Genomic DNA, 15,747 nt, shown 5'->3' on the forward strand with positions numbered 1-15,747 from the left:
GTATTGAATGCTGAACTGAAGTCTATAAACAGCATTCTGGCGTAGGTGTTGTTGTTGTCCAGGTGTGATAGGACAGAGTGCAGTGCGATGGAGACTGCATCCTCTGAGTTCCTGTTCTGACAGTATGCAAATTGGTGGGGGTCCACGGTGGGGTGGGAGACAGGATTTGAAGTGTGCTAGGACTAGCAGCACTTTGTGATGATGGGGGTGAGGGCTACTGGGCGGTAGTCATATAGACACTTATTCCAGTGTTTATAAAAGCTTGACATATATCTTGTGTCACCATGTGTTATAACTTTCAAAGCTGTTACTGTTAAATATCTTGACTCTCTCAAACAGCACATCAGTGAGTGAGTTTTTCTTCAGCCACCCTTTTCATTCACTACGTGTTTATACACGTCTCTGCATTTAATCATTAGTTATTATGCTCATAGGGTGTCATATGATTGTTGGGCTTTTCTCTGTTTACTGTATTATTGTAGGAGCTTTATTTCTTGGCATCTGGTTACCGTAGGCTGAGTTTAATGTCCGGACAATTTTAGAGTAAGTGATGCTTTTAGAGACCTGAATGTGGTTAAACCAACTCCCTATCATCAACTACACCAATGACCTGAGGCAGAAACACCGATGTGTACAGAAAGAGTATAGTTTAAACTTGGACTATCTTTTGATAAAAGCTAATTACTTTAGCCACTTACATAACACTCATATTTAAATTTCAGCCTGTTAAAGAAGGTTCTGTCTTTATAGCTGCAGTTGGAAATGTTAATTTTACATGTTCAATAGTTCAAAACATCAGGCAGCAATATGTCTGCATTCATAAACACAGATTCTAGTGAAATGTGAATGTATGCAACTCACAATGTGTGCAAATAGAGGTTCAAATATACATGATTTTATTGAAAGGATTCATATATTTTATTTTATATATGTGATAAGAAGATATAGGAAAGATATTTCAAATATCACATGAAATAGGATATAAGTATACAGCAAAACACAACAGTGATGGTGTAATCTGCATGACAATATCAAAATTACTCAGGCTACTGAAACCAATGGCAGTTGGTTCACACACAAAATGAATGAAGATGCATCATATCAGCATTTATAACTTTCACTCCCAGAAGTGCCCTATTTTACACTGGATGTAGAGTCTGTTACAATCACAAAGCATCAAACATAACATTTAAATAGTGCCTTTAAAAATTTCACAAATATCACATTCATTTAAATAATTAAAAAATCAGTCGCTGTAAACAACCTAAAGCAGAAATAATAATATCAGACAAAAATTCCAACAACTCAGTTCCTGAGCTGTTAGTTTTTGTTAAGCTTTCTGTTGGGGGAAGTTGCTTCACTGCTTATCTTAGGGGCAGAGCTTTTACCCTTTCTCAGTGACTTCACAAACCACAGGAAGATGAAGAACCCTGCACAGCATACAGGGGGAGAAACGGTGAAATAGGTTTAGGCTGTGTACAAGAAGTACAAATCATGCAAACGAAACTGATATTCAACTCTTTCAGACATTACTGTTTCATACAGAGTATATAACAGTAATGTCAAAAATCTGCTCCAAGTATAAGGATGTATATTAATATTATGCATCACTCATTCAATCCCAACACTGTAACATTCCCAAACTGGCCCATAAAAAAGTTTACGTTCCTATTATTAACTGTTTATGAGCATAAACAGGTTTCATAAACCTAAAATAAGACCCCAACATATGATTTTGTAAAAAATACCATATATAGCATAAACAGCAGCCAAATGGCTGTTGTTTAATGCATTGTTACCCTGGCGCTGCATATGCATGTTTTTAAAATGCCAGCTTCAGCACTCACAGTGACCGAAGTCGTTAAAGAAGTGAGATAAATGAATAGGAGCAAACTATACTGACCTTGCAGGGAGTTCAGAACACAGAAGAGGTAGAGGGCAACAGTGGTCAGGTAACCAAATGAGAAGAAAACCAGGCCCCAAGTAATCCCGAGCAGAACACTGACACCCAGCAGGGCGCAAATTGCTTTCCTGACCTGTTTATGGTGAAGCTGCCCAAACTAATTTGTCAAATACACAATGACATATGACACAGCAGGTTATTGACAATCTGAAGCTAACAGAGGCCTTGAATTGTGTATGAACAAAAGCTGTTCTTCAGTGTCTAATTATTGGAAATATCAATGGTTAATGTTCATTTAAAAAAGATTGCAAGAATAACTCATACCTCTTTGTTATACCCAACATTCAAAACACGCTTGACTGTCACCATAAACATGGTCATGTTAAAGAGGAACACCATGGTGAACAGTCCAGTGGTAGTGACCACCTTCACTATTTCATTAGATATATAGCATCTACAAAGAAAGGAAATAGACAGTGATTTCATCTTACCCGTTTATATTTTTGTTGAGTGTATATAGATGACTGAGTGTCTCAGCATTGCTTAATATTTTTTTCCACTTGTTAATTTATAGTTTATTTATTTATATAGCACATTTAATTACAACAGGAGTGTTGAGCAAAGTGCTGTACAAGACAATTTAAAACATTGAAATATATATTGAATTTCTAATACACATCCAAAACAGTTAATAAGTCAACATTAATTATAATTCCTAATTTCATACCCTTTAAAAGGTTTTCCTTACATTTTAGTGTCATCATGGTTTGACTTGTCTAGAAGGACATGGCCATAAAAGCTTCTGTCTATGATCACCACCACTGACACAATCACTGCAGGAACACCTGAAACACAAGAATTGATTAGTCACTCTGAAGTTTGCTGACTAATAACCAGTGATGCGAATAATGGCATCACAAGTAACGGCGTTACTAACGGCGTTACGTTTTTAAGTTACAAGTAATCTAATTACTGATTACTATTTCTATCGTTACAACGCAGTTACGGTTACTAACAAGAAAATGCTGTGCTGTTGCGTTACTATTTTTCAACAAACAGACAGCTGAAGCTGTGTTCAGCTTAATGCACATAAGTAATCTGGGCACTACAGCTTTCAGCAGCTGTGCGCGCTCCGGCGGATGGCAATCACAATCACTTTTTGGCACAACACCTGGAGCTTACATATATTGTAATATATCTATATCATGGCTAAAGCACTTCTGGATGCATGCAAACTGCATTTCGTTGCCCTGTACCTGTGCATGTGCAATGACAATAAAGTTGAATTCTATTCTATTCTATTCTATTCTATAAGGGGGCAAACTTTCGCATGAGTGCTGCTGTTTGACTAAGGAGGAATAAAGTAATTGTGGTAAGCTAATCATATGACCACTTCAAGATGACAAAGCAACAAGGTGATATATACCAGTTGTGTTGATAGGCCACGTAAAACCAGAGTCATGATAATCAATATATACGCGGCGTTTTTTCCTCAATAGTTTCGTCACGTTTACTGTCTAAGGACAGCGCTAGCAAGCACTCTCTGCTTATGACCAAAAAATAAAACAGAAAACAGTTGGTGAAAAAATGCACCATGTCGACCAATCAAAAATGATATGGCAACATGACATTTAGTTGTTTAGGAAGAGGGGGAAGTTTAAGGAGTGACCGTGAGAAAGAGCGAGAGAGAAACAGCAGAAAACGAGAGAGAGCGAGTTTTGAGATGTGAGAGATTTGTGACCTTCAGCATGTTTGGAGTGTGTAGTTAATGTGTTGTCTTGTGTAGTTAGTGTGTAGTGTTGTAGATAGTTTTGTGTTGTGTGTCAGAACAATGAGGCGCCAGGTAAAAAAAGGAGTGATACACCTGCTGCTGTCAGACCTGCAGGTATCAGGCTGTAATGTTCTCCTTTATAGTGGAGAGAAATTATTTTTTGGAGTGGCACAAATAATTTGTGTGGAATCTTATTTAATGCAGAACAGCTGATTGTTATGTCAACAGTTTGAAATGTTTTTGTTTTTTGTTTTTTTTAAAAGAGGGTAAAAGGTAAATTGCAGCAGATAACTTTGTTGTTGGCAAAACTTGTGCATAGGATTTTAAAATTGATCATTTATATTTGCATTTAAAGTTCTGAAACATGATTCATTAAACATGTCTGTGGTTGCTGCAGTAAAAAATATAACTTTCTACTCAGATTTTATGGTTTTTTTGTCTGATTTTAGATCAACTGTGTTAATACAGAATGTCAAAATGAAAACACAACTGTAAATTCAGACGTGAGGTTGTGCTGAAAAGAATGATACCAGACAAAGTAAAGTAAATCGTTTTTAAAGGTTAAATGTAGAGGTAAAATCAAAAGTGGTTTAAAATGGCCAATTATACCCTGGACCCCAGAGGGTTAAACCTTTTTTTAAAGTGACTTAATAGTTACTTTTCATGTAATTAATTACTTTTAGGATCTTGTAACTCAGTAACTGAGTCAGTTACATTTTTGAAGAAGTAACTAGTAACTATAATTAATTACTTTTTCAAAGTAACTTGCCCAACACTGCTAATAACCACCGCTTCCTGTTTGAAGGATTCCACTTACCCCATCCCACCACACTGAGTTTGAAAATGTATCTGCTGACAGAAATGTTGAAGATTTTAACTAGGAGAAGGTAGAGGTGGAACCCCTCCAAGGCCATCCAGGTGAAAGTGGCCAACAGGGAGTAGTGAAGGGCAAGAGCCATGTAGAAACAGAGCCAAGTGGAGGGGTGTGCTGCCACTGCCTGACTGGGCAGGAAGTGCAGGTTGAGGAGGATCAGGGCGATGACGAGATTGATGTGGATGTTCATAGAAAGATCTTCTCTGAGTGTCCTGTTGGACAGAGAAGAAGGGATTTGTTGTAAATAACTTTCTATCGGTCATATCTTAACTTTATATTATTTACAAAAGAATGAAAAAAGATGACCTTTGCAAAACACAGATGGTGGGGAAAAAATTGACAAAAAAGGAAAAAAAAATGGGAAAGAGCAAAAAAAGAAACACATTGGTGCACAAATGTGCCAGAAAATGGAAGTAAATATATAGTAAATAATAATAAATACAAGGTGGAATTTACTCATTTCAGATCCTGAAAAGGGAAAAAATAATTAGAGTTTGGAAAATACAACCAGAAAAGAATAAATTACCTGTTTGTGATGAAAAGTAAAACGGTGATGACCAGGGCAACAAGAGAAAAGCTACAGCCAATTATTGTAATGTATGATAGTATTTCCATGTCTTTTTTTGAAAGAACAGCATCCCCCCCAGACGAAGCAGAAACCTGTAGAGAAATACATATTCATGCTATCTTGTCACATTATTAGCAGGACGGATATATTTTAAGTTTTACTCATCCTGTATATACAAGATATACAAATCCTCAACTTCATGGTACATTTTTTTAAGATGACATTTAACAGTTTTTAATTCACCAGATGTTTACCTTTACTATCTCTAAATAATTTGCATGGAACTTTACAATTACTCTGTTTTTTCTGTCTTTGTTTTTTTGTGCCATTTCTGCCATCTAGTGGTAGAAGTATGCTGTGGAGGTTAATTACAGTCTTTTGCTTAACAAGAGAGGATTTGTGTATAATGGTGTATTTCTATTAGAGATGGCACGATACCACTTTTTCATGTCCGATACCAATATCATAAATTTGGATATCTGCCGATACCGATATGAATCCGATATAGTGTGTTTTTTAATCAATAAAAAATATTTTTTTAATATCTTGCTGCTTTTTGTATAAGTTCATACTCAAGTTAAAAAAAACACTAAAGCTATTCTGTTATACCTGTAAGCAAAAAATGCACTGCACCCAACATATTTCATAGTTCAACAATACTGATCAATCTAATAAACTTAATCCTACTCAATCCTCCCTATTCTGGTATTTTAAAGAATAAACAACCTAACTAATAGGGCTCTAACACTCCCAGCAAAAAAAAAAAAAAAAAAAAATTGATGGGACAAAAGAGCGGGCGTTTTGACTAGAGACCGGCCCACCATTATAGGAAAAACCATAAAGCCTTTGAATGAAAGCAAACTCTGTTGTGACAGTGATGTACACTGTTTTCATGGTATATATGTATCAATCTATCAATCATTTGTTGTAATATTCAGATAATTATTTTTTAAAAGCGAGACATTTTAAATGAGAATAAGAAAGAAAGGTATTTCTTTGTGCCCCCCCCCCCGTTAATGCCCTACCTGGCCCCCCTGGCAAAACTCTGCTAGACCCGCCCCTGCACAGTTACCAGCTGTCAGCTACATAGAAAATGATCCTGGTGTTATTTGTCTCTCAGAAACAGTTCAAAACTTCCCTTCAACTCATTCTTGTCACCTATAAGGTAAGCCTGTTTCTCCCTCACCTGTTCAGCTCTGATGATTCAGTAAGGACATCTCCTGGTTTCATCTTGGATGATCTGATATCCTCGTGTTGGTGTTGTTCCCAGACCATCATGAAAATGTTGTTCCAGGTTCAACATTGCAAGTGACCAATCACATTGTTGTGATGTTATTCTTTTGCGCGCCAAGCCATTCGTGCATTTATGAAATTCCAATGTTGCAAGGACAATATCAATTCTGCTTACTGTTTATTAAAGGGTTAAGGTTAGGGTTAGGGTCAGGGTCCGTTGATCAGCGGACAGAGGCGGTGTCTCGCAGCTACAGTTTTTTGTTTTACGCCGGTTTTTCCCGAAGTCGCAAAAGTATGACGTCACAACATTCTGATTGGTCACTTGCAATGTTGATCCTGGAACAACATTTAGTATGATGATCTGGGAACAACACCAACACGAGGATATGCTTTCATCTTCATGTTTCCCTCTCACCACATATCCAAACCGATATCATGACAAGCAGCTTTTACAGCTGTGGCTCCAGCAAACATCAGCTGATACTAGAAATTAATATTAAATAAATTCTAACAAGAGCTGACCAAGCTTAAACATGCTGCTGTTGTTTAACGCGACATCCGGTGGTTTCCTCTTTCTGGCGCAAAGTGGATGATAAATAAACAAGAGAGAAAAGCCGATCAGCTGATCATTGATCAGTTTCATGATTGAACAGGAGAGGGAGGGAGAGAATGAGAGAAGAGGCAGCTGTGCAGCAAAGACACAGAATAAATTCAGCTTTGTGTCTTTTTCATTGTAGCTGAAGTCCAGGACAAACTGTGTTCCTTTTCAGCTCAGTAACATCATAGCATGCCGCCCAGCTGTATAGAAACTCCTCGTCCTAGTACTGAGGATGAAAAAGTCAGCATAATGAAAATAAACTACCCTTAAACTTGGTTTATATCTGACCCAGATAGACTGCAGGTCATAACTTCTTACCTGAAGTTCAGCTCACCTGACACTCAGACCGGCGGCCGCCTTGGCTCTCTCTTCCTCCTGCGTCCCCTTTCCCTCATCCACCAGCTGGCTGCCACCTTGCTAATATTACTGAATCTGTGGAAGCTCCGCGATGCCACCACACGTAGTAACAAATAACGATCTAAATCCCAGTAACGATTAACGCGTTCCTGATTTTGGCATAATAACTAGTTACTGTGCTTGTTACAACAATAATAACGTAGTTACTGTAACGCGTTACTTAATAACGCGTTAGTCCCAACACTGTTTATAAAGAACACAGGGCTGAATTTAGCAATAGATCTCAAATATGACACTACACATACTACATCCAGAAATGGATCTGCCACCTTTAGAGCAAATTGGATGGAAAATTTTATAGAAATCCAAGATGCAGATGGCAAATGAAGAGATGGATTAACTTCTTTGTGCAATTTTATGACTGTATTTTGTTGAAGAAAGGTTCCTTAGTTCTCAAGATATGGCATGACATTTTGTATACTGAAACACAAACAAACAAACAATCCTACCATGAGCACACCGAAGTATGTGAAATGGTCACAGGAACATGTGACATTACTCTGATCATGTGTCCAAATGGTGTGGCATCCATCTGTACTAAAATCTGAAGTCAAAGTCAAAGAGATGAATGAGATGCTGCCACATTTCAATTACATCAGCTCATTCAGAAATCTATAATGGTGAGTGAAACCAGAGAAATGTCATGCTTGGTTACTCACTGTTTGTTGAAAAATTTAAGAAATGACAGGAGGGTCTCTGGGTTTGCTAAGACAAAAAGAAACAAACAAACAAACAAACAAAATGTATGTTTATATCTGGTTAATATTATACATCTATATATTTCTACTTATGTTTACTGATAAAATCTACACTTCTACTTTTACATGTAACTAAATATTAACTAGATTAAATATTATTACTCTCTCTAAAATACTACATTTTTACAGTAATCTTTAATACATCAAAATACACAGTTATTTTGTGTTGTGTTAAATAACAATGATATAAAACTATTGAGAAAAATAGTGGAATAAACAATTAGATTGTAATTACAATTATATTCTGGTTAAATTTCATGGTGATGTTGACAGGTTGCCGAAGTCCCGATATGTTCTTGCCCTTCACACTCAGGATTATCATTCGTCTATCATAAACTTCAAATAAGGCTCCAGGATCACTCTACAATGCAAAACGTTGGTCAGTTGGTTTGACTGTTTCTCCAATACAATTTATGTAATATTTTCTCACTGTCCTGACTGTCTGAAAGGAAAAAAAGCAACCCAGTGAGACAGTTAATGCGTAGTGAAAGTCATTTACATCTTAGTAAAAACATTATTTCCTGATGTACCTGCCTGGTTATCTCTAAATCTGTATTATTTACATTTTTGATTTACATTTTGCAAACGGCAAACTACTTACAGAACACTGTGGTTGAGTACCCCTTCCTCTTTCTAAAACATTTTGGTCTGCATAATATATGAACATGGTGACCAACTTTTACTGTTCTGAACATTTTATCTTATTTTTTTAAGAATCAATCCGTGCACTTTTAGCTTTTTAACTCAATTAAATTCAATTTTATTTATATAGCGCCAAATCACAACAACATTCACCTCAAGGCGCTTTATATTGTACAGGAAGACAGGATGAAAGACATGCTTTAGAAAGGATGAAAGACATGCTGTAGAAGAGAGCCAGATATTAATAACAGGTATGATTCAATGCAGAGAGGTCTATTAACACATTGTGAGTGAGAAAGGTGACTGGAAAGGAAAAACTCAATGCATCATGGGAATCCCCCGGCAGCCTATGTCTATTGCAGCACAACTAAGGGAGGATTCAGGGTCACCTGGTCCAGCCCTAACTATATGCTTTAGCAAAAAGGAAAGTTTGAAGCCTAGTCTTGAAAGTAGAGATAGTGTCTGTCTCCTGAATCCAAACTGGAAGCTGGTTCCACAGAAGAGGGGCCTGAAAACTGAAGGCTCTGCCTTCCATTCTACTTTTAAATACTCTAGGAACAAGTGCTATGGTACTACAAGGTCATTAAGATATGATGGGGCCTGATTATTTAAGACCTTGTATGTGAGGAGCAGGATTTTGAATTCAATTCTGGATTTAACAGGAAGTCAATGAAGGGAAGCCAAAACAGGAGAAATATGCTCTCTCTTTCTAGTCCCTGTCAGGACTCTTGCTGCAGCATTTTGGATTAACTGAAGGCTTTTTAGCAAGGTTTTGAGCATCCTGATAAAAATGAATTACAGTCGTCCAGCCTGGAAGTAATAAATGCATGAACTAGTTTTTCAGCGTCACTCTGAGACAGGGTATTTCTAATTTTAGAGATGTTGCACAAATGGAAGAAAGCAGTCTTACATATTTGTTTAATATGTGTGTTGAAGGACATGTTGTGGTAGAAAAATGACTCCAAGGTTCCTCACAGTGTTACTGGAGGCCAATGTAATGCCATCCAGAGTAAGAATCTGGTTAGATACCATGTTTCTAAGCTTTTCAGGGCCGAGTACAATAACCTCAGTTTTATCTGAGTTAAGAAGCAGAAAGTTAGCGGCCATCCAGCTCTTTATGTCTTTAACACATTCCTGCAGTTGAACTAATTGGTGTGTGTTAACTTCCTTCATGGACAGATAGTGTTGGGTGTCATCAGCGTAGCAGTGAAAATTTATGCTATGTCTTCTAATGATACTGCCTAAGGGAAGCATGTATAATGTAAACAGAATTGGTCCTAGCACTGAACCCTGTGGAACTCCATAATTAACCTCAGTGTGTGAAGAGGACTCTCCATTTACATGTACAAACTGGAGTCTATTAGATAGATATGATAAAAACCACTGCAGCGCAGTACCTGTAATACCTACAGGCTTTTACCTGGCTTGAGTAAAGGTTTAACTACAGCCAGCTTGAAGGCCAGTGGTACATAGCCGATTATTAGAGATAGGTTGATCATATTTAAGATTGAAGCATTAATTAATGGCAGGACTTATTTGAGCAGTTTTGTAGGAATGGGGTCTAAAAGACACGTTGATGGTTTGGAGGAAGTAATTATTGAAGTTAACTCAGAAAGATCAATTGGAGAAAAAAGACTTCAAATTAATATCAATGGTACTGAAAGTAGCTGTAGATAATATTACAGCTGTGGGATGATTATTGGTAATTTTTCATGAAGTCATTACTAGTTAACGTTAAAGGGATTGTTGGCTCAATAGAGCTCTGACTTTTTTGTCAGCCTGGCTTCAGTGCTGAAGAGAAACCTGGGGTTGTTCTTATTTTCTTCAATCAGTGACGAATAGTAAGATGTTCTGGCTTTGCGGAGGGCTTTCTTATAAAGCAGCAAACTATTTCTCCAGGCTACATGATGATCCTCTAAATTTGTGACACGCCATTTTCTCTCCAGCTTACGAGTTAGCTGCTTTAGGGTACGCGTTTGAGAATTATACCACGGAGTCAGGTACTTCTGATTTGAGGCCTTAGTTTTCACATGGAGCTACACTATCCAGAGTCGTGAGGAGGTAAAATTATTAACAAGATAATTAACCAATTATTCATGTAAAAAAAATGCAGTGGAACCCCGATTTACGAATACCCCATTTAACAAAAAATTCAATTTACGAAGGCACTGAACAGCAATATTTCTGCCCGTGGTACGGCAAAATGCCCTTGTAACGAAATCCACTGGCTCTGATTGGCTGAGCCTACAATGCCCACAATGCCTTCCGAATCATGTGACATCCCCTTAGCTTTCGTAATTGCACTTCGCTGTTCCACTTGAGCGACATATTGTTGTTCTAGTTAGCTTTTAGCCTATAGCCTATCGTTCAGCATCGCCTCACTCAAAAGGCGCGATATATATATATATATATATGCGTGTGTATATATATATATATATATATATATATATATATATATATATATATATATATGCGTGTGTATATATATATATATATATATATATATATATATATATATATATATATATATATATATGCATGTGTATATATATATATATATGTACACTGAACAAAAATATAAACGCAACACTTTTGTTTTTGCTCCCATTCCCCATGGGATGGACGTAGAGACCTAAAATTCATTCCAGATACACAATATAACCATCCCTCCCAAACAGTGGTCACAAATCAGTCCAAATGTGTGGTAGTGGGCACATCTGCTATATTGAGATAATCCATCCCACCTCACAGGTGTGCCACATCAGGATGCTGATCTGACATCATGAGTAGTGCACAGGTGTACCTCAGACTGCCCACAACAAAAGGCCCCCCTGGAATGTGCAGTTTTTTGCGCTATTGGGGGTCTGGGGACCCAGAACCGGTCAGTATCTGGTGTGACCACCATTTGCCTCATGCAGTGCAACACATCGTCGCATGGAGTCTATCAGATTGTCAATTGTGGCCTGTGGAATGTTGGTCCACTCCACTTCAATGGCTGTGCGAGGTTGTTGGATATTCGTGGGAACTGGTACACGCTGTCGTATATGCCGGTCAAGCACATCCCGAACATGCTCAATGGGTGACATGTCCGGTGAGTATGCTGGCCATGCAAGAACTGGGACATTCTCAGCTGCCATCTGCCCTGAACAATGTGAACCATGATTCATCCGTGAAGCGCACACCTCTCCAACGTGCCAGACGCCATCGAATGTGAGCATTTGCCCACACAAGTCTGTTACGGCGACGAGCTGGAGTCAGGTCAAGACCCCGATGAGGACGACGGGCATGCAGTTGAGCGTCCCTCAGACGGTTTCTGACAGTTTGTGCAGAAATTGTTTGGTTGTGCAAACCAATTGTTCCAGCAGCTGTCTGGGTGGCTGGTCTCAGACGATCTTGGAGGTGAACCTGCTGGATGTGGAGGTCCTGGGCTGGTGTGGTTACACGAGGTCTGCGGTTGTGAGGCCAGTTGGATGTGCTGCCATATTCTCTGAAACGCCTGTGGAGACGGCTTATGGTTGAGAAATGAACATTCAATGCACGGATCTGGTTGACATTCCTGCTGTCAGCATGCCAATTGCACGCTCCCTCATTGCTTGTGGCATCTGTGGCATTTTGCTGTGAGACAAAACTGCACATTCCTGGGTGGCCTTTTGTTGTGGGCAGTCTGAGGTACACCTGTGCACTACTCATGATGTCAGATCAGCATCCTGATGTGGCACACCTGTGAGGTGGGATGGATTATCTCAATATAGCAGATGTGCCCACTACCACACATTTGGACTGATTTGTGACCACTGTTTGGGAGGGATGGTTATATTGTGTATCTGGAATGAATTTTAGGTCTCTACGTCCATCCCATGGGGAATGGGAGCAAAAACAAAAGTGTTGCGTTTATATTTTTGTTCAGTGTATATGTGTGTGTGTGTGTTTCACCTCTCATTCGAGAACCTAGTAGTGTAGTTTCTGACCTTGTTTGTTTCAGGGAGCTTAAGGTTGGAGAACACAATCATGTTAGTTGGTCCAAGGTTCAGTTCTTCCGGGAGTTCAACACTGACTGTCGTATTGGAGACATTCTTCAAGCCTGCCTATTATATTGTAACAAACAGAAAGAGAAGCTTTATGTCTGTTTTAGATATTTTTAAAAAATATTTGTGACAAATACAAGGAAATAATATTACTTGTTTGTGGTGAAAAGCTGAATGCTAAGGCATAGCTGTACATAATTTAGAGCTATTTTATTTAGATGTTGCTGAGATATTTCTGCATAGACCACAGTGGTGATGTTGATATTATTGGAAATCTGGAAGTAAGTAAAAAAGCCAATGAGATTTTGACTTTTTCTTACTTGGCTGTCACTGGCATGAAGTGTAACGCTTTTGAAGGGAGCAGTCGGTATAAACAGGAGAGCCACAATATTTCCAAATGATATCGATATAGTCGCATTTATATTTATGTTCTCAAGAGTCTTTTCTATGTTCTCCAAGTCCCTTGTGGAAAAAGACAAAAAAAAAAAGATCATGTGCCATTTTGATTTATACTCTTTCATTAATTCCATAACATAGAGTAACTTAGCTTTAAATCAGAATTTAATCACATTTCTATGCAGCTTTTTTCAAATTACTTATGAATTAATAAGAAAAGAAATCTTTTCTGTGAAAAGACTGAAAATATTTACTTGATAGTGTTTGCATAGCCTCCAGTTCCTGAAAGGTTGACTTTATAGTTCATACATTTCTCAGCATCAGGGCTCGCTGTAGAGTAGAATGAAATAAAAATATTAAGACCCCTTTTAACAAGTTAAGAACCACACAAGTCCCCAGAATATTCCAAAGTTCAGCTCAAAGGGCTACTTACAAGCATTTTGTTTTACACTTTTTAACATTTCACATGCATTCATACTCCGTGGAACAACTTGGGTTTTAGTATCATTCCCAATAATACTTGGGCTTGCAGATCGAGTGTCTGCACCCAACACTCACTGTGCTGGCATACCTGTCAGCGGAACCAGACACATCACTAACTCCAGCTGCTAGAGCTGGCAAAATCAATCTTGCAAAGACTCCAATAAAGCCCACTGGATAGCTTTGGAAAATGTTAAGTAGAAGAGAAATTTCAGACATTTAATTGTATTTTCATAATTTTTACATCTTTTTCTACTGATTAGGATGCCCCCCATAGCCATTAATGCTACACTAAAGTAAATAACTTATCGAGTTAAATTTCACTGGTTTTCACTGGTCCAGCCCACATAAGATCAAAGCAGCTCTTTTGCGCTGGCTGTATATTTGAGCCCTGGAGATGTGCTCTTTCAGTATCTGTAGCTTTTAATGCAAGTGAGTTGCAGCAACCCACTTACTTTAAGAAGGGCAGTCTTACTTAGACATGAACAATAAAGTCTGTTAAATTTCTCGATAAATTATCACAGGTGAGAAATATCTGATTTTGCTAAAGCAGCTCCAAGGATGAGGGTCTGCTATGCATTGAGTATAGTTGAGGGTGGGGAGTCTTGCAACGTTATGGAACATATGAGTTCTGTAGACTATTTTGATGTCTTTACAGTATTTATAGCACCTTGATCTGTTAACATTTTTAACAAGCATAAAATTTCTACCCTGTGGGAAATCTTTCATTGTTCATATTCAAAACCAACCCCATATAAACGGGTAATAAACACGCTGGTCAATAGTGTGGATGGCCTACTTTGTTTATCATAAGCAAGAAATAGACAGTCCTGCTTAAGTACTAGCAGGGGGAGATACTATATTTAAAGGCATCAAGTCACTAGTGAACAAGAAAGGCATGAGGCTCATTCCTTGCTCCTTCTATACCAGAAATATTTACACTGGATGGCTAAAAGAGACATGTTAGCAATGTTAGCAATGTCTATTTTTGCCATAACTATTTTCATGTTGACTTGAAATAGAATATCACCCTGTTAAACGTGTATCCATTTCATGCTTAGCAGAAGCAAAACATGACATCCGACGGTGGACCAGTGCGGCTATTACATGTTTTGCTGTGATATAAACAAAGTTAAAAATGTATATTATCTCACTTACCTTTTACAGAAATGTTTGTAAAGTTCTGAGAGGAAACGTCAAGATACACAAAAAACACCAGACAAAATAAGATCAACCACTTCATCCTGTAGGGTTAAGAAGATTTATTTAGATTAAAAAATAAACAAGCAAACAAAACCTCTCTGCTTTACATTCAAATTATATACGTCTCTAAAACAATTCATGAGACATAATAATGAAATGGGTTAAGTTATTTACATTAACATTATTCGTGCATGTGTGTATATGTGTGTATCATTAAAAAAGCATAGCCTACCTTTCGTCTGTTGCTGAGTTGCTGTACAAATGATTTCATCTGAAAAGAATACAGGAAGCCACAACAGCAAAAAAAACAAATGAATAAGCATATTCAGCTGTAATGTTTGCGTTTACAGCTTATTTTGAGGTTGGCATGACAATATGTAAATGACACTGTCAAAAAGAAAGAGGCAGTGTCAACTGACAAAAGGCTACAGTATCTGAATTTACATTCTTCTGTGCCACTAAGTCTGTAGTAAAAATATGTGGACATTAAAAGTGTTAAACTAAATACAGGAAAATGCACATATATTCTGTCCATATATTCAGCACAAAGTTATGGTTTTCGAAGTCCCCCACCTAAAATGATGACAGAGGTCAGTAATTTGCACCAGAGGTACACTTCAACTGTGAGAGACAGAATGTGAAAAAAAAATCCATGAATCCACATGGTAGGATTTGTAAAGAATTTATTCGTAAATCAGGGTGGAAAATAAGTATTTGGTCAATAACAAAAATACAACTCAATACTTTGTAACATAACCTTTGTTGGCAATAACAGAGGTCAAACGTTTACTATAGGTCTTTACCAGGTTTGCACACACAGTAGCTGGTATTTTGGCCCATTCCTCCATGCAGATCTGGGGCGATCGTGGCTCAAGAGTT

The 15,747-nt window shown here is 37.8% G+C and overlaps 1 protein-coding gene across 1 annotated transcript; it reads right to left on the reverse strand.

Annotated features, from left to right (window-relative positions):
• Positions 1-1,018: 1,018 nt before the first annotated feature.
• Positions 1,019-14,860, reverse strand: LOC113024927 (adhesion G-protein coupled receptor G1-like). Its single transcript, XM_026172256.1, has 13 exons — positions 14,824-14,860; positions 13,440-13,515; positions 13,110-13,251; positions 12,733-12,849; positions 8,358-8,483; positions 8,024-8,069; positions 7,814-7,908; positions 5,075-5,208; positions 4,492-4,760; positions 2,652-2,748; positions 2,228-2,357; positions 1,904-2,060; positions 1,019-1,430 (listed from the first exon to the last, which is right to left on the reverse strand). The coding sequence occupies exons 2-13, from the start codon at positions 13,490-13,492 to the stop codon at positions 1,321-1,323; spliced, it is 1,476 nt and encodes a 491-aa protein (XP_026028041.1). The 5' UTR covers positions 13,493-13,515; positions 14,824-14,860; the 3' UTR covers positions 1,019-1,320.
• Positions 14,861-15,747: the final 887 nt, after the last annotated feature.

Source organism: Astatotilapia calliptera, chromosome 1, assembly GCF_900246225.1.
Source record: "Astatotilapia calliptera chromosome 1, fAstCal1.2, whole genome shotgun sequence".
NCBI classification, from domain to species: domain Eukaryota; kingdom Metazoa; phylum Chordata; class Actinopteri; order Cichliformes; family Cichlidae; genus Astatotilapia; species Astatotilapia calliptera.

Coding starts and splice junctions, on each gene's coding strand:
- LOC113024927 (XM_026172256.1), bottom strand. CDS start 13,492: ATGAACTATAAAGTCAACCTTTCAGGAACTGGAGGCTATGCAAACACT. Junction 2,358..2,651: donor AACCATGATGACACTAAAAT/GTAAGGAAAACC, acceptor CTTTCTTTGTAG/ATGCTATATATCTAATGAAA. Junction 2,061..2,227: donor ATGTTGGGTATAACAAAGAG/GTATGAGTTATT, acceptor TTGACAAATTAG/TTTGGGCAGCTTCACCATAA.